Source organism: Phyllostomus discolor, chromosome 5 (assembly GCF_004126475.2).
Source record: "Phyllostomus discolor isolate MPI-MPIP mPhyDis1 chromosome 5, mPhyDis1.pri.v3, whole genome shotgun sequence".
Lineage (NCBI taxonomy): Eukaryota > Metazoa > Chordata > Mammalia > Chiroptera > Phyllostomidae > Phyllostomus > Phyllostomus discolor.
This window is the reverse complement of record NC_040907.2, coordinates 252,755-269,611: the sequence shown is the minus strand read 5'-3', so window position 1 is coordinate 269,611 and position 16,857 is coordinate 252,755. Positions and strand designations below refer to the sequence as shown.

General features: G+C 67.0%; 1 protein-coding gene across 2 annotated transcripts; it reads right to left on the bottom strand.

Annotated features, from left to right (window-relative positions):
- Nucleotides 1-829: 829 nt before the first annotated feature.
- Nucleotides 830-11,580, bottom strand: TTLL10 (tubulin tyrosine ligase like 10). Of its 2 annotated transcripts, XM_036025150.1 has the most exons (13): nucleotides 11,002-11,580; nucleotides 10,335-10,415; nucleotides 10,104-10,239; nucleotides 9,824-9,942; nucleotides 9,566-9,686; nucleotides 8,690-8,761; nucleotides 8,093-8,178; nucleotides 7,487-7,658; nucleotides 6,460-6,631; nucleotides 5,855-5,995; nucleotides 2,064-2,180; nucleotides 1,655-1,748; nucleotides 830-1,335 (listed from the first exon to the last, which is right to left on the bottom strand). In XM_036025150.1, the coding sequence occupies exons 1-13, from the start codon at nucleotides 11,576-11,578 to the stop codon at nucleotides 941-943; spliced, it is 2,283 nt and encodes a 760-aa protein (XP_035881043.1). In that variant the 5' UTR covers nucleotides 11,579-11,580; the 3' UTR covers nucleotides 830-940. The 2 variants fall into 2 exon arrangements, with proteins under 2 accessions (XP_035881043.1, XP_035881044.1); XM_036025151.1 differs by lacking the exon at nucleotides 8,690-8,761.
- Between the last annotated feature and the right edge of the window lie 5,277 nt (nucleotides 11,581-16,857).

Genomic DNA, 16,857 nt, shown 5'->3' with positions numbered 1-16,857 from the left:
CATGAGAATGCAGCGGCAGGCTGGCCGCGGTGGAGGGCCGGCCGCACGCCCCTCCTAGCCTCAAGGCCAGCACGAGTCCCCGCGGCGGTGGAGGCCACAGGTGTTGGGCGTGGGTGGGAGGTCAGAACCGGGGCGGGTCAGGCGCACCTGTGACTTGGCCAACGGCGTGGAGCCGTGAGCCGAGCACGTGGGGGTGCAGGAGGGGCGGGCGCAAGCTGGGGTGGGCCCAGGGCCGCTGTCTGCACCTTGGGGTGTGGACCGGGGTGGGTGCAGCATGGCTGGGGGCGGGGGTACAGAGATGAAGACCGAGTGGTCCGGAGCTTGGACACATCAGAGGCCCTGAATCACCTGGAACCGTGGGGCAGGGCCCACGGGGAACGTGAGGCCAGCCAGGCAACGGCGAGGGTGGGCCCCTGTTCCCCGTGCACCTCTGTCAGGGTGCTCCCACCTTGCGTCCTGCTGGGAGTCAGGGCCCTGGGGTCTGGGGCCCAGGCAGGCGCTGCGGCCGGGGTGGAGGTGTGGGAGAGGGTGGGGCCCTGAGGAACGGTCCTGGGCTGAGGGAGCCCTCCCCTTTGGGAACTCAGGGGGACCCCAGGCCCCTTCATCAGAGACCACAGAGCCAAGCGGAAGGGGTCCTGTGGGTTCTGCGGCCGCACGAGGCTCCGCCGGGGAGGGCACCTGGCCACTTCCCCCGGGGGCGGGGGAGGCAGCTCCAGGACGAGCCCAGCAGGGGGCTGTGGGGGCTGATCTTCCCTTCCTGCAGGGCCGACCACCCCCTCCCTCCACCCCTGTGCTTCTCCCAAGGACAGGCGGGGCAGGGGGCGGTGAGGCTGGGAAATCCCCAAAGGTGCGCCCCCCTGGGCCGTGCGGACCCGCTTCGGAGGAGGCGCTTGTAACAAAGTAGCCTTTATAAGTCCTGGGGGGGCGCGGGGGAGGGCCGCTAGGAGCCGCGGTGGTCCTCGCTCCTGCGCCCCTCGCGGTCCTCCCCGGCCGATCCCGGGGAGGACTCCCGCGCCGCCTCCGTGCTATCTGCTCTCGGCCGTTCGCTGTCCGGGGCGCCGTCGGGGCCGGGGGAGTGAGGCCGCGGGTGCCCCTGCGCGGAGCGGGGTGGCCTGGGCCTGCGCGCGCCCGGCTGGTCTGCCGCGCGGGTCTGGGGCGCGGCGGACGCGGCCTCACAGGCCATCCGGGGCGGCGGTCGGGGGACGTAGCGGGAGCTCCCCGGGCGCGGCCACACGTCGGTCTCGCCGTTGAGCAAGAGCACGAAGCGGCGCTGCGACAGCAGCGGCAACATCTTCTGGCCGCGCAGGCTCTTCTGGAAGGTCTCCAGCGCCAGGTCTGCGGGCAGAGGGGCGAGGGGCGGGGGCCGGAGGGGTGGGGGGGGCGGGGCGTAATGGGAGGGCGTGAGCGAGGCACGAGGGCCCGGGCAGACCAGAGAGGCAGGAACCCAGCCCCTCCAGCATCACGCGTGCGGGGCTGGGGTGCAGGTTCTGGGGGCAAAGAAGGAGGTGAGGGGTGGGACCCAGGCGGGGCGAGGTGTGGGGAGACAGGTCTGTGGGGTCTGAGCGTGGGGAGAAGGTGGAGTGGCTCCTGCGAGCCTGGGCGGGCGGTGGAGGGGGCGGTTGGAGGGCCCCGGGGGCTGTGCGGGGGGCCTCACCCAGTGTCTCCACGACCACGCGGGGCACCACCTCCTTCAGGACTTCGCAGTTGGTGTGCAGGGCGGGGTTGGAGTTCATCTCCAGCAGCCACACCTGGGCCCAACACCGGTCAGCACCCTTGCCCACCAACCAGGTCGGCCAGCAGGAGGCGGAGGCCCTGGCGAGCTGGCTGACCCTGGGCAGGTCGCTTCTATTCTAGGGCCTCACTCCCCATATTTGCCCGAGGGGCTGAGACGCCGAGGGTCCGAGGGCCTGGCCTCGGAGGCTGCCCCAGCTGCAGGAGGGGCGAAGCCTTATGGACCCCCCCAGGGCCGGGGGGCCTGTCTGGGTGGTCGGGCTGTGCACAGACACCCTGCCTCCTTGCACCTGCCTACCGGGCCCCCCCACCCCGGAACACCTCAAGGTCACCTTGAAGTTGTCGTCAATCAAAAAGTCACAGCCGATGAGGTCGAAGTAGCCCAGCTTGCACTCGAGCTTGGACTTGACGGCCAGGAAGCAGTGGGCCATGATCTGCTGCATCCGCTTCTGTGGGCAGGAGGGCAGCAGGTGGGGACCGGCTGTCACCGGAGGCCCTGGCTGTACGCTGTACCTCCCAGCCCTGCACGGCCACGGCCACAGCCACAGCCACAGCCACGCCCCTCTGCTGCAGCCTCACCTGGGCCCTCACCGTACTACCACCTGTGTGCTCACCTGCACAGCCACACCTGCCTACGTTTTCCCAGTTTCGGAGCATGAAACAGGTGTACAGGCAGAGACTCAGTCACTCTCGTTTCATTCACTCGGCATGCAGGCGGGGCTCCGGCCGTGTGGCAGGTGCTCGGGCACAAGACTGACGGGCACTCAGGAGGAGGGTCTGCCCTTGGGCAGGCCGCGAGCAGCAGGACAGACAGACAGCTGTGACCCAGAGATCCTCACGCACTTTGCGTGGCATCTTAAGCCACAAATGCTGGTGGAGAACACGAAGTGGGGTGTGGGCATGTGGGCTCTGGGGTGACTTTCGTAATGGACGAAGGGGTCTGGTCTGCGTGGCCTCCTTGAGAAGCTAGCAAGCAAGGGCCGAAGAGAGGAAGGAGGTGCCGTGGGGTGGGGCGTGGGGCGTCTGAGCGTGCCTGAGGGGCTGGGGGAGCAGCGCGAGGCTGCTGTGGCTGGGGGGGGGGGGGCGGGGGAGCAGGCGACCAGGTGGTGCCTCTCACACCATGGGGGCAGGGAAGGACCTCGCCTCTCGGAGACCAGAGCTGTCGGAGGGTGGAGCCCAGGAGGGGCACAAGGGACCTGTGCCCTCAGAGGGCCTCCCCTTGCCCTGGCTGGTGTGGCTCAGTGAACTGAGTGCTGGCCTGCGAACCAAAAGAACGCCGGTTCAATTCCCAGTCAGGACACATGCCTGGTTTGCAGGCCAGGTCCCCAGTAGGGGGTGCGTGAGAGGCAACCACACACTGGTGTTTCTCTCCCTCTCTTCTTCCCCTCCCCTCTGTCTAAAAATAAACTCTTTAAAAAAATGAACAGAGCTATGAGGCAGAAAACAAATAGCAAAACAGCAGGTGCGAATCCCACCTCATCAGTAATTACTTAAATGTAAATCAAACTTTCCAAATGAAAGGCAGGGACAGGTGAAATGCATAAACCCCCGGCTGTGCTGTCGGTGAGGGTCCGATTCAAAGACACAGCGAGGCTGAAAGTCGAAGGTGGGAACGGGTATCTCATGCAAACGGCAGCCGGAAGAGCTATACTAGTATCCGAGAAAATCGATTTTAAGACAAAAATTGAGGGTACGAAGAAAAAAGTACATTTTACAGTGATAATTCGAGGTGTAGTAGTTTTGCACACAGATGCACCTAAGAAGAGAGCCTGGAAACGCAGAAAGTGACAACCGCCGGAACTGCAGGGAGACAGAGGCCGATCCGCAGCGACAGCTGAGACCTGCACGCCCCACTGTCCGCCGTGCGGAGACGCGCAGACGGAGAGACGACGAGCCCGGCGGGGCCTGACAGACGTCTGCAGAGCCCCGCCCACGCACGCGCTTCTCGGGCGCTCACGGAGCCGCTCCGGGACGGACGCCGGTCCGCCCGGGCACAAAGCAAGTGCGGTCCCTTTCCACAGGGTCGGGGCCATACAAGCGTGTCCCTGGACCCCAGTGGCATGGAATTAAACATCAATAGGAGAAGGGGGAAAGCCCACAAATATTTCAGTGTGTATCGTTAAAGACTACAAACTCCTCTATTAAGATAACCAACATACCCCTGTCCTTGTCACACGTAAAAATAATAACTATTTAACGTCAGCTATAGAATCAGGGATCAAAGGTTTCCAGAAAAAAAAAAAAAGGAAAACTGGGAAACCCACAAATACGTGGGAATTGGCACAGCCACAGAAACAGCAGCCGCACGTGCGGTCTCACGCCTCGTGGGGGCGGGGCGGGGGCGGGGCTCCGAGGCGTCCGTGGCCAGAAACACCTGCGTTCACCGAGAAGCAAGCGCTCGAATCAGCGTCCTAACCTTCGGCCTCGAGAAACCAGAAAAAGAGGAGAAACCCAAAGCCAAGCAGCAGACTAGAGCAGACATCTACGGAGCAGAACGTGGAAAACGCCAGAGAAAAACCCGCGAACCCGACAGCTGGCTCAGGGCAAGGACCAGCTCTTACCCAGACCAGCCAAGACACGGGGAGAGAAGAGAAACCGTTCAAGTCCCGAAAGGAGGACCTTGCACAGAGATGAACGTGATTTTAACGAGGATTATAACTGTCCCTAGAATGCTATGAACAGTTGTATTTTAAACCAATTAGGCAACTTAGAAGAAATGGACAGATTCCTAGAAAGACACTCATTAGCCTGAGTCAACAAGAAATAGAAAGTCTGAGTATAACTGCTAACAAATAAAGGTTGAGTTAGCAGTAGCAATAATAATAATAATAATAAAAACCAACCTTCCCAATAGAAAAGCCCCAGAACAGGGAGCCTTGCCGGTGATTTCTTCCAAAAATTTAAATAGCTAACATGAAATTTCCACGTGTTCTTCACACGTGAAAGAGAAGACACGCCCCAAACCACAGGAACACACAGAGAAGGACGCCCCTCGCTGACACTGCTCACGCGTGTGGACACGGCAGCCCCCGGGAGCGGCAGCCCAGACCCAGGAGCGCACCCGAGCGCAGCACACACCGTGGCTGACGGGATGCGTCCGCGCCGGGCGGGGGTGGTTCCTCACGAGACCATCGAGCAGCGCGACTCCACGCAGGAAGGGGAGGCGGCTAGGGCATCGGGTGTGTGGTGCTCGCTCAGGGACAGACCCCCCCCCCGCCCCACGGGAACGGGACTGTGAGAGCAGGGAGAACCCAACAACGTGTCCAGAACAGTCTCTCTGACAAATGGTGCTGGCACTCGGGTGGTCCGCACGCCAAAGGATGCACTTGGACCCTACCTCACACCCACGCAGCGAATAACCCAAAATGGCCAACCACTGAAATAAATGTAAGAGCTGAGCTAAAAAAACTTTCGGGAGAAAACATGTGTATAAATATTCCCAATGCTGGATTCAGCAGTGGATTCTTACATGTGAAGTCAAACAAATAAATAACCAAAGAAGAGATGGAAAACATTTGTCCTTCATCTAACTCTGAAACTTTTGTGCAAAAAAAAAGGACATTATGAAGGAAGTGAAAAAGAACTCGTGGAACAGGAGGAGACGTTTGCAGCTCACCCGTCTGATACGGGTCTGGGGCCCAGAATCCGTGAGGAGCCGCGGCGGGGAAAAGGCCGGCGGATCGGAGCAGAACGCTTTCTCGCGCAGGCGCACACACGAAGGGCCGGGAGACACAGGCAAGGACGCTCGTCCTCGTCGTCATCCGCAACACACAGGCCGAACCCACAGGGACGCGCCGCCTCGCACCCACCACGGACCGTCGCACACGGGGAGAGTGCCGGCCGGGTGGGGAGAGGGGGCGCGGCTGGAGGGAATGTGGGCGGAGCGTGGACTGTCGCCGAGGGCGGACGCACAGAGACGCCTCGGGGTGGCCAGCCCCCCCCCCCAGGCACACGAGGGGACACTCTCTTCCTCCAGGACAGGCGCACCCCGCCCCCAGGAGGTCCCATACCTCAGGCCCAGCCCGCTCCCGAGGGCACACTGCCCTTGCCCCCCACACGCCCTAAGGGGTCTTGACCCTGGGCGCCCCCGCTGGCAAGAGGCGGGCGCGGAGGGCGCACGGACCGTGAAGGTGGTGAAGACCCAGTCGCTGGGCAGGCCCCTGGGCTCCCTGAACTTGCTGTTGATGTAGCGGTTGAGCTGCTCCATGCTCCACACCGTGTCCTCCTTCAGCAGCACGTACAGCGGGCTCTTCTTCTGCATGAACTGCGGGGGGCGGGGGGAGGGCTCCTGGAGACATCGCCGGGAGCGCCCAGGGGCCCCGCCCCCAGGGCCTCTGGCAGCGAGCCTGCCGCCAGGCCCTCCCTCGGAGACCTCCTCGGCCCCCCAGCCCCCCACTGATCCTCACAGGGAGTGGGGGGGACCCCCCAGACTCTTCCCATGAGGACCTTCCACAGAGACCTTTGGCCGCAGGCTCTCTGCACTGAGGCCCTCACAGGGACCCCTCCCCTCGGCTCCTAGCCCCCCAACGCCTCACCCACACCCGGAGGGAACCATGCTGTGGTGCCAGGTGCAGGGCTCCAGGTCACGTCCCCAGCAGGGGGCCACAGGGGACCGGTGACACCGACTGCAGGGAGGGGATGGCCCAGGCCACCTAAGGGGCTGGACCACCTGCGGGTCTGTGTGCTCGGGCAGCGGTCCTGTCCCAAGGCTGCAGGGAGGGCCCTCACCTGGTTGGTCAGGTGGCCGCTCAGGTCTTGGGAACAGGGGTCGTAAGGGTTGAGGGTGAGGCGTGCGTAGCCGTGGCCGAAGAAGACCATGTACGGCACGGCGCAGGCGACGAGCAGGTAGGCACGCACGTCGAACTTCTTCCCGTCCAGCAGCAGGGGGTTCTGGATGTACCTGGGCAGTACCCGAGGGCTGAGCACACGGCCAGCCTGGCCTGTGTGTATTCCCCCGCCCCAACCCGGGCCAGTTCTTCCGTGCCCCCTCCACCTGTCCCAGGTGACCTGCGGGCTCCCTCCCTGGCTGTGTGCGCGTCTGTGGGTCGGGGGACATTTCTGACCCTGAACAGTTCAGAGGAGGGGTGTCTAGAGGTTGCCTTCCAAGGGCCAAATTTATTTCAGGACTCTATGAATGTAACTGCTCCTTAACAGTTAACCAAGAGCTCGGCACCACTGCCGGGTGGAAACAAGGTGGAGGGCCAGGTTTGGTCTGTGGGCCTCGGGTTTACCACCTGTGGTTCAGAGAACCCCTGGGTCTCAGGCCCCTTGGTGTCCCCAGGCTGCAGCTCTTGCTGGGAGACTAGGCCCCTGGGCAGGGAGGACTGCCTGGAGGCGGCAGCAGGGCTGACATTGTGCCTTAAAGGGGGGGGGGGTGGCCCTGGAGAAGCAGGGAGGGGAGATCCCAGGTGGAGGGAGCTGTAGGACTCAAGACACGGGGTTTGGGAGCTGCGGCTTGAGACGGGGCCGTGGGAGAGAGGAGGGTGGCCGACGGCAGCTGAGACAGGACTGTGGTCACACTGGCAGGTGGGGAGCCCAAGAGAGACCTTTCTGGGACGAGACTAGGGTCTGGACGCTGCCCAGAGGCAGAGGGCTGGAGGGAGGGACAGCTCTGGCTGCAGGCTTGAAGGCAGTGGCTGCCTGGGTGGGCTTCCTTCCCGACAGAGGAGTAGTGCCCAGGCAGAACAGTGCCTCCCCGCCCCACTGACGCCCCCCGCACACCCACGGACGACCCTCGGGGTGTACAGCCCAACACCTCTGCACGATGCGAGCCTGAGGCGCCCGGAATGGCATCTTGCGGTGGCTGGGGTCTTCCTCGATGCTCTGGATCTTGGCCTGGAGGGCGGCGACTTCCTCCTGGTTCCTGAGCAGAAAGATGCCTTTGCCCTGGTTGGAGGCGGTGGGCTTGCAGATCCACGTCTGGGTCTCTGTGGAGAGAGTCAGGGGAGTCCGGGGCCGCCCAAGGCTCGGACCCTGCCCACCAGCCCCTCCCATGAGGGGCAGCCTCGGTCCTGACCGCGCGCACCCAATCTAGTTCCCACCTACCCTCCCATCCCACCCCGCCCACCTCCAGCCAAGTCCCTGGCCACGCCCACCCCGAATCTGGCCACGCCCCAGCCTGAAAGCACCCCCCCCCCCCCCCCCCCGTAAGGCCTGAACCAGCCCCTCTCGGCTGCGAATACAGTCAGCTGTGACTCCGCCCACAGCCACGACTCCGCCCACCTGGCTCCCCTCGTCCCCCCCGGAATCGCGCCCCCACCTGCTCGTAGCCCGGGCCGGGCCCTGCCTAACTACGCCCCGGTCTTGGTCCCGCCCGGAACGCATCTCTCCGGAGCGGGCCTGGCGTCCAGCGGCGTCTCACCGTCAAAGAGCGTGAAGAAAGCCTCTCTTTCCTCCTTGATGTCCAGGCGGTAGGTCTCTGGGAAAAACTCTTCCATTTTCAGGAACCTGGGGGAGCAGGGCGTTGGGGAGACGCAGGGAGGGATCTCTCCCTGCGCCGCAGGCGCAGGCGTGGCCGGACCTGGGGGCAGGCTGGAGGGGGCATGGCCCCGGGAAGCTGGGTCGGGCTCCAGGCTCCCCTGTGTCCCCTGCACCCCCGCCCCACGTCTGGCTGCTCTCTAGGAAGCCTTTGCACCCTGCTCCCTCGCCGAAGCACCCTTGCGGCACTCCTGGCCCCTCTGCAGGCTGCTCACCTGCACCCAGCCCCTCCCCCTCTTCCCTGCTCCGCGCCGGCACCCTCCTCCGCTGCTGTGCTACCCGCAGGGCTCAGGCACTGCTGAGAGGTCAGTTTGGACAGTGCCCGGCATGCCGCCGGCCAGCGCGGGTTCCTGAGTGTTCCGGGCTGGTCCAGGCCCCTTCCGCTGGCCCGGGATGCCCTTCCGGGCCTTGCCATCGACCACCAGGCCATCCTTGAACTTAGGACGCAATGGCCCCTCCCAGCTGAGCTGAGTGCCTCTACCCCTGCGGCCCAAGGCATCCCGGGCTCGTCCACGGGGGCTCCTCCAGGTCGAGTGCTGGGTCCTTTCCAGATCCGTTCCCCAGAGGGACACAGGGCCTGGCCTGAGAGTCCCCTCCACCGTGTGTGGGGGACGGACGGGTGTGTGTCTGGAGAGGGGGGAGTGGGGGGGGCCTCGAGGTAGGTCGGTGGGTGTGGGTGTGTGGGTGGGTGGGTAAGTGGATTTGGGGTGGGAGCAGGTGGGAGAATGACAGGTGCCCGGAGGGGGACAGGCGAGAGTTGCTGGCCGACGCGGGGAGGGTGGAGGTGGACAGCTAGATCAGCTGATGTGAAGAGGGTGTCGTGGTGACCCCGTGAGGTGGGCTGCTTGCTTGGTGGGGGTGGACAGTGGTCGGGCAGGTGGCCAGGCGTGTAAATGGTTGGGCGAAGAGTGGACAGGCGGACACCAGACGGGTGAGCCCGTGAGCGGCTCAGGCTGCGTGCTGGGTAGAGGGCGCAGGCGGACAGTAGTGTGGAGGGTCTGTGAGGACAGGCATGGGGGTGGGCAGTGAATGACTAAGTGAGGGACACCCAGGGGTGGCTCCGAGGTGGGCGTCTGTAAGGGCTCTGGGGGGTGGAATGGGTGGCAGGTGTTTGGGGTGGAGACAGATCGGGGGTGGAAGGAGGGGTCCCTGGGAAGATGGGTGGGTGGGTGTAGGCGGGTGGACGGAACAGAGGGTCGCCTGGAGCAGTGACTGGCAGACATGTCGGACGGGACGGTGTGCAGATGAGTGGCGCAGGGACCGGGGGGCTGGGGGGCTGGGGGGCTGGGGTGGCAGGGTGGGTGGGTGCATGGTGGGTCCTTGGCGGTGCCCAGCGGGGGGCCCGGGGCGGGCGTACTTGGCCTGTGCGCTCGGCGACGTCTTGCTGACGACCCGGGAGTGCTCCCTGAGGGTGCTGAGGAGCCCGATCTTGGTGGTGAGCAGTCTGTTGTTGGGGATCTGGTACAGCAGCTGCTCACCTGCACAGCAAGGTCCCGGGCAGCATGCGGCTGGCCGGTGCCACCCGGCCACCCAGGCCCCCTGGCTCCCGGCGGGGAGGGGCGGGGCCTCTCCCCCTGCTCTGGGTCGGCCAGAGCCCCGAGCCCCGCCCCCCTACCTTCCCGGAAGCTGCCGTAGCTGTCCCGACACTTGACCTCACACCACTTGAGCCTGTAGTCGCCCCGCCGGCTGTCCTGGATGCGCTGCCAGCCCTTGCCCTTGCAGTAGGAGCTGATTCTGGGGGTGCAGAGGGGCGGCCGTGACCCTGGGGCCTCAGGGGCTGGGGGAGGGGTGGGCATGACAGGGAGGGGGGACAAGGGGACCTCAGGTGACCTGGCTGAGGCTGGGCTGGGCCCTGGGGGGCAGTGGACAGGGTCCGGCTGGAAGCCCCCACTCACATTGAGGCCCCGTTGGTGCCTCCGATGTAGAAGAAAGGGCCGCAGCCCGTGCTGGGCGGTGGCTGCTCCCCCGCCAGCAGGTGCCTCTCCAGGAGGGCGGCCCGGGGCTTGCCAGCGACAGTGTCCTCCAGGGGGTCTGTGGGCAGACGGGCGGTCTGAGGCTCCGACCTGGCTGGAGGCTCCGCCCCGCGCCCCCCCGCCCCCCCCACCGCCAGCCCTGCCGGAGCCCACCTGCATCGCGGTCCGGCGGGCTCAGCTGACACAGGAGCCTGTCCCCGTGGCTGCTCCCCATTGGTCTCTCATGGGCCCAGCCTGGGAATGAGGGGGTGCTCACTCAGATTCCGGCCCACGGCCGGTCCCAGGTGTGCTCTGGGCCCGCCGACCCTTTCCCGCCCGTTTCCGGCCACGGCCCCCGGCCCGTCTGGGCACAGCTCATCCCAGGCACAGGCCTGACCGGTGGGCCTGAGCCGGCCACGCCTGCTAGAAGAGCAGGGACGGCCACTACTGTCCAGGGTCAGCCTCGGAGGGGGCAGGGCCCCTCCTCACCTGCAGGGCAGAGTTCGACACAGGCCAGGGGCAGGGGTGTGAGGCTGGAGCTGGGGGTGGACACGGCACGGGGACAGGCTCAGGAGGGCGGGGTCACAATGTCCATCATGACGTCACGGGTGACCCATGTCAGGCAGGGGTGACAGGCGCCCCTGCCCTGGGCAGGGGCTGGGCGCAGGGCAGCAGACCGCCCGCCAGGCTGTGGAGAGGAGACGTCTCCCCTCCCGCTGCCGTTCAGACCCGGCCCTCTGGCCCCCACCCCGGGCCATGGCTGAGTGTGGTCCCCCTCTTAGACCGCCTCCCCCGGAATGGGGCACCGGGCCCCAGGGGGCCGTGCCAGGCCTGCATTCACCTGGTCCCCGGACGCGGCTCCGCCAGACCCCTGCGACCCTTGACCGCTTGCCTCTCCTGGTGCTGACCTGGGCCCGAGGGCGCCGCCCCCGGCGCTGGACGGAGCAGTGGGCGTGGCTGTGGGCCGCAGGGGCGGGGGCACCGCGGCGGGGGCACCTCTGGGAAGATGCCGCCCCCACCGGTCGGTGGGACCTTCTTGCAGCCTGTTGTCCCAGCCCCCGGACCTGGTATGCAGTCAGGCCCCTCCTGCCGGGGCAGGGACGCCTCCTGGGGTCTCGGACTCGGGTTTCCAGGGGTAGCCGGCTCCTGTCTCCATGGTGACCGTGGGGCCCGGTGCCCCTCAGGGGCAAGGAGGGCTCTGCATTCTGTCTGTCCCGGGCGAGTCTTCCCTGGCAGGAGCGGACCCTCTGGCCACGGCGCTGCCTGTAAGGAGGGGCCGTCCGGCCTTCAGGCGCTGGGAGGGGCGGCCGGGAGGGAGAGGGCAGGCACCCTGTGTCCCAGGGGGCTTGGCACTGAGGAGCTGGCAGCCTCCTGGCGGCCCGCCCCCAGGAGCGGGCCTGGCATCCAGCACCGGCCATCACCTCGGAACTTTCAGGGACGTCCCAGCTGTCCCTTCACGGGCCCTCCCCAACTTGGGGGCGGCTTGGGGGGCGAGGACATCTGAAGGGCTGGACACACAGAAGGGGGAGGGGAGCATGCTGGGCTGGCGGGACGGAGGGCCACAGCCCCTGCACCCAGGGCCCAGTAGGGGTTCTCCGAGAGGCCGGTCGCTGTGGGGGTGTCCAGCCGGTCACCCAAGGAATGCTGCCCAGGGCCTCAGCTGCCGCTCAGGAAGGGAGCAAGGGGGCGGAGCCTCGCCCTGGCCCGGACGGGAGGGCTCCGGCAGCGTCCTCCCGGCTTGGTCCCCAGAGCCGGGCAGCAGGCCCTGGGAGCCCTGCTGAGGACGGAGGGTCGGCCTCAGGGCGCCGACATCCGGTGCCTTCCCGCAGCGCCCAGTGAGCGGCTACTGCGCCAGCGGGCCCCGGAGGGAGGCCCCAGGGGTGAGAGATGGACACGCAGACTCACTCGCTCGGACACAGACACACAGACACAGAGCAGGAGGACAAGGAGATGTGGCGGGCACAACACGGGAGGAAAGGTCCCTGGAACACCCTGGGGTCGGGGTGGGAGGAGCCCCCGGGGGCCTGGAAGTGCCCCACAGGCTGGTCACCACCCGGCAAGGAGGACATGGCGGGGGGGGCCTGGAAGCCGGGGAGCCCAAGGTGTGCCCGGAGACGGTGCGGGGGCCACAGACTCCGGGAGCAGAGGCTGGGCCCCGGGGCCCTCAGAGAGGCTCCCGGGGAAGGCTCTGAGCCTGGGGTCCCCTCCCAGTCGTCTCCCGTCTGCAGCTGAGCTCTGCACTCTGGAAGCAGGTGGGGCCCCCCGCAGCGCACGCAGGCAGTGGGCTGGCGGGGCTGTAGGGGTGCATGCGGAGCCAGCTGGCAGGGAATGCCTGAGGTCACGACAGCAGCATGTGGTGGTGAGGGGCCAGCCACCCCCCCGCCGTGCAGGTGCAGGGGGCAGGGGGGTTGGAGGCAAGGGGCAAGGGGCAGAAGCAGCCTGGGGAGGTGGCCTTGGGTGGGGAGGGGCTTGTGGTAGAGACCCTGCCTCCCACCTCTGTGTGGCTTTTCTAGCCAGGTATTTATTATTTCCACAAAAAAGAAGGCCATGAGTCATCACTTCTTCAGCAAAATCAACAAACAAAAGCCTGGGCAGGCCCAGGTGCTGTGTGCGGGGCTGGGCAGAGTTGGGGGGTGCGGCTGCGGGCTGCCCTGCGCTCAGGCCTGTGCCTTTGGCCTCCGGAGAGCAAACCCCAACCCCAGAGACAGAAGGTGACGCTGGGAGAGGCGGGGGGGGGGCGGGGGTGTGCTGTGTCCGCAGGCAAGGGCGGCCGGAGCTGGGGCGGGCTGAGCGAAAACCTGTATAACAGAAGTGACAACCTTTACCTGGCCAGACGGAGAGACCGGCAGGCAGCGGCGCTGCGGCGTGGTGGACGGAGGGCCCTGGCGAACCTGCCCAAAACATCCAGCGGAATGAGGCCGCGCTAGGGCCCGGCCCCTCCCAGAAACACGTCCGGCCGCGTGGGGCGAGGGCGGTGCTCACATCGCCTGACTGGTCGGCGCCTCCCGGGCAGGCGCGGGCTGTCCCCGGGGACGTGGGTCCCCAGAGGGGTCAGCAGGGTGGGGGACAGGTCTCGTCCTGGGCGAAGGAGCGTGTCCCGAGGGGCCGACACCCCCGGGGGGCACGTCCACCTTGGCCCGGCCCTGGGGTCCTTGCCCCACTCGCCGTGGCCCAGGGGGCATGGGCCCTTTGCAGGGGGGCACCCTTCCCCTGCCCTCCCCTCCCTCTCTCTCTCTGCTCCTGGTCAGAGTCCCAGAGGGCCAACAGGGTCCTTGGTGGCCAGGCGGAGGCACAGGACGGCAGACTCTCACGCCCAGCTGGGGCCCCTGCTGCTGGCCCACCTGCCCCTCTTACCTGCCCTACAAGCTGGGGTGAGCCCTTTGCCTGGGACACAGTGGCGACCTGGCAACTGTCTCCCAGCAACTCCAACCCAGGGCCCAGAGGTGAACAGGGGGCAGGGCGGGGTGCCCCGGGGGCTGGGCCCTCCGTCCTCTCCAGGGTCATCCCTGCACCTCTCCGGACCCTCAAGTCCACGCTCAGCACCCAGACCTGACCCCACAACGTGTTTGGGGTCCACTCAGCTTTAATTGCTGTCATATTCCCCTCACCACTCGCCCCAGCCACGGGGCCCCCACTCTTCAAAGCAGCACGTGGGGGCTCAGCCCCTGAGGGTGGGGGTGCTCCCACCTGGGGCTGCGCCTCTGCCCCCCACAGCCTTGCATGGGTCACGAGGAGTCTCTGCTTGGAGGGCCTTTGCTTCTTGTGGGGCTGGGTGACAGCCCCCAGATGTGTCCACAGTCTCAGCCCCAGAACCCGCGACGTGACCTCACTTGGGAACAGGGTCGGTGTAGTTGTGACAAAGTTGGGGGCATGAGCTGAGGTCCCCCTGGGTCCTCCAGGGAACCATAACTCCAGGGACCAGTGTCCTCACAAGGGGCCACAAGCCCAGGGACGCCTGAGCCACGGGGGCTGGGAAGGCAGGAAGGACCCCCCGCTGGGAGCCTCGGAGGGGGCACCCCCAGCTCCATCCCTGACTGTCCAGCGGGCCGTGTGCGGCAGCCGCCCTGGAATGCCCACTGTCCTTAAAGCTGCCCTCCCTCCTTGGGGCTGGGCCCCTCAGAGGTGCTCAGGCTCCTGGGCCGGCCTAAGTGCCTCGGTCCCCAGCTCCTCACAGGCTCTGGCGAGGTGGCCCCTGCTCACTAGACACCAGGAACTCGGACTCCGAGACTCAGCCTCAGAACCGGGGACGCTGGCTGGCGTGGTGCCACCTGGCCGTGGGTGTGCTGGGGACAAAGGGAGCGGTCAGCACCCCTGGGGCCGCAGGAGTGGGTGAGGGGAAGGCTCCGTGCCTCCTTGGGCAGTCAGCGCCTTGACGGGCTGGGCCCAGCCTCCTGGGCCCTCCTCACAGGTGCCAGGCGGCCTCTGGCCTCTGCTCGGCTCCTGTCTGCAGGGCCCCCCCTTGGTCACAACTGCACCGACCAGAGAGGCCTTCTGTGGCCGCTCTCACCCCCCCTTCTCGCTGCTCTAGAGTGTGGCTGTGCAGACCGTGTCCAGGGAAGACTCGAGGGGAGAGGGGAGACTGAGAGGAGGGGGAGGTCCTCCCCTCACTCTGTTGGCCAAGCCCTTGGTCTGACTCAGGGTCCGGGGCCCTGTCCTCAGTGGGTCTTTGGGAAGCCAGGGGTCAGGCCCCGGGAACTCGCAGGGAAAGGACGGGCCATGAGGCTGAGGGTTGGTTTGGGGGTGACTTCAGATGGACCTCTCGATGAGCATCAGTGAGGAGGCAGAGGGAGCAGGGCGGGGGGCTGAAGAGTGGGGGACTCGGGGGGCTGCGTGGCACCGGGAGAGCGTGCCCCTAACTTCGCAGGTTGTGGGGACCTGGGGGGGCCCTGAGCTGAGGGCCGGGGCAGGAAGGAGGTGGCTGCACCCTGCCCGCCCCAGTGCCCTCCAGCACCCTCCAGGTGACACTGCCCCGGGGGGGGCAGCACAGCCCGGGGTCTCTGGGGTGCTCTTCCCCGCCCCGGGCTGGGGGTCTGTGGGCTGGGGCCGCGTCTGTGGTGTCCTCCTGCGGCCCCCCTGCCCAGTGCACGTCGGGGGCGGGGGAGGAGGTCGCCTCCCTGGAGAGGGTCCCAGGCTGGGCTGCTGCGGGCTGGGCTGCTGCGGGGTGGGCTGCGCCCGGGGGTGAACTGAAGCCGGTCCCTGGTGCCCCACGCCCTGCGTTGCCCCGCAGCTTATTTTCGCTGCCACAGAAAGCCCGCCCCAGGATCGGCGGTCTCCCCCCCCATCGGGGCGGCAAGGGCTGGGGACGTCCTGGTGCAGACCGCGCCACCGTGGGGGCAACGCAGGGGCAGGGTGCGCCGCCCGGTCGGGCCACCTCGGGCCTCCCCTCCACCCGGTGTCCGGCGGGAGCCCCTCTTCCGGTGGCGACCAGGCCGTGGATGGACGGCATTACCAGACAGTATTAGACAGAAGGACCCAGGTCTAACCGTGTCTGGTAAGACGCCCATCGCAGGCTGCCTGTCCCGCGGCGTCCAGCTGGGTGCCGGGACCCCCAGGCCCCCGAGTCTGCAGAGCGCCGCCCCACCCCCACGGCCCGAGTGCTGGCATCTGACCCGAGCCCCCAGGACTGGGCCGCCCCGAGGAGGGCCTCGCACAGACCCCGGCCCAGCACGTGGCCCCCCAGGACCGCGTGTGTGTGCGTGTGTACGCGGCTGGGGCATCTGGTTTCCCTGCACTTGACCCTGAGTCAGCACTCAGTTAATGAGTAACAGGAGGCCGGGTCAGACCCTCCTCCCTGGGAGACCAGCTGGGGCCTGGACGGGGAGGGGTTCCTGGGCCGGGGGGGGGGGGGGCTCCCCCTGCACCTGTCAGCCAGGCGGGTCTGGGGGCCCGAGTCCCGGCTTCCAGTCGAAAAGATAAAACCAGGGCGTCCCGGCTTCCATTTCAGACCGTGCTCCCGTTTCCGCCTGTGACGCTGGGAGGGCTGGTGGGGGAGGGGACCCTCCTCATCGCGGAACAGCAGCCCGAGGGCCGGGGCCGGGCACATGGACGCACTGTCCTTCCTGGGACCCTGGCGGGACACAGGAGCTGGCCCCCCTGACGGAGAGAGCCCTGTGAGAGGTCAGTGCCCGCTGTGGCCCCCCCCCAACGGGGGCCTCTCAGGAGGGCCAGCTCCCGACGGCCTCGGTGGTCGGGGTGCCCTAGGGCAGCCCCGGTGGACATGGGATGGGAGGGGCTGGAAGGGAAGGCGGTTGGCCGGGGTGGCGGTGGGGGCGCTGGCCGCTGCCAGCTCTGCACCAGACAGAAAACGCATTTCCCCGTGCGGCTGCGGCCGGCGGGCCGTCCGATCCGGGGAGTCCTCAGGGCCGCGCAGCAGCAGCGGCAGCAGCAGCGGCGAGTGCGCCGGAGCGGAGGGCGAAGGCGGCAGGCCGGGTCCCCAGACCAGGCTGGCGAGCAGGGTGCGGGCGGGGGTGCTGGTGCCCTCCTCCAGGCCCCGTGTCCTGGCCCCAGCGCCCTCTCCCAGGGTCGGTCGCTGTGGGGTGGGCCGGCTGGGCCCGGCTCTGCGTGTGAGGAAGAGCAGGGTGGCGCGTCCCCGGGCCGCGTCCCGGCAGCGAGGGGTGGGCCGCCTTTGAGCATCGTTACCAGACAGTGTTAGAGCCGAGCGGAGAAGTCCAGCACTGTCCGGTAAGATGCCCACAGG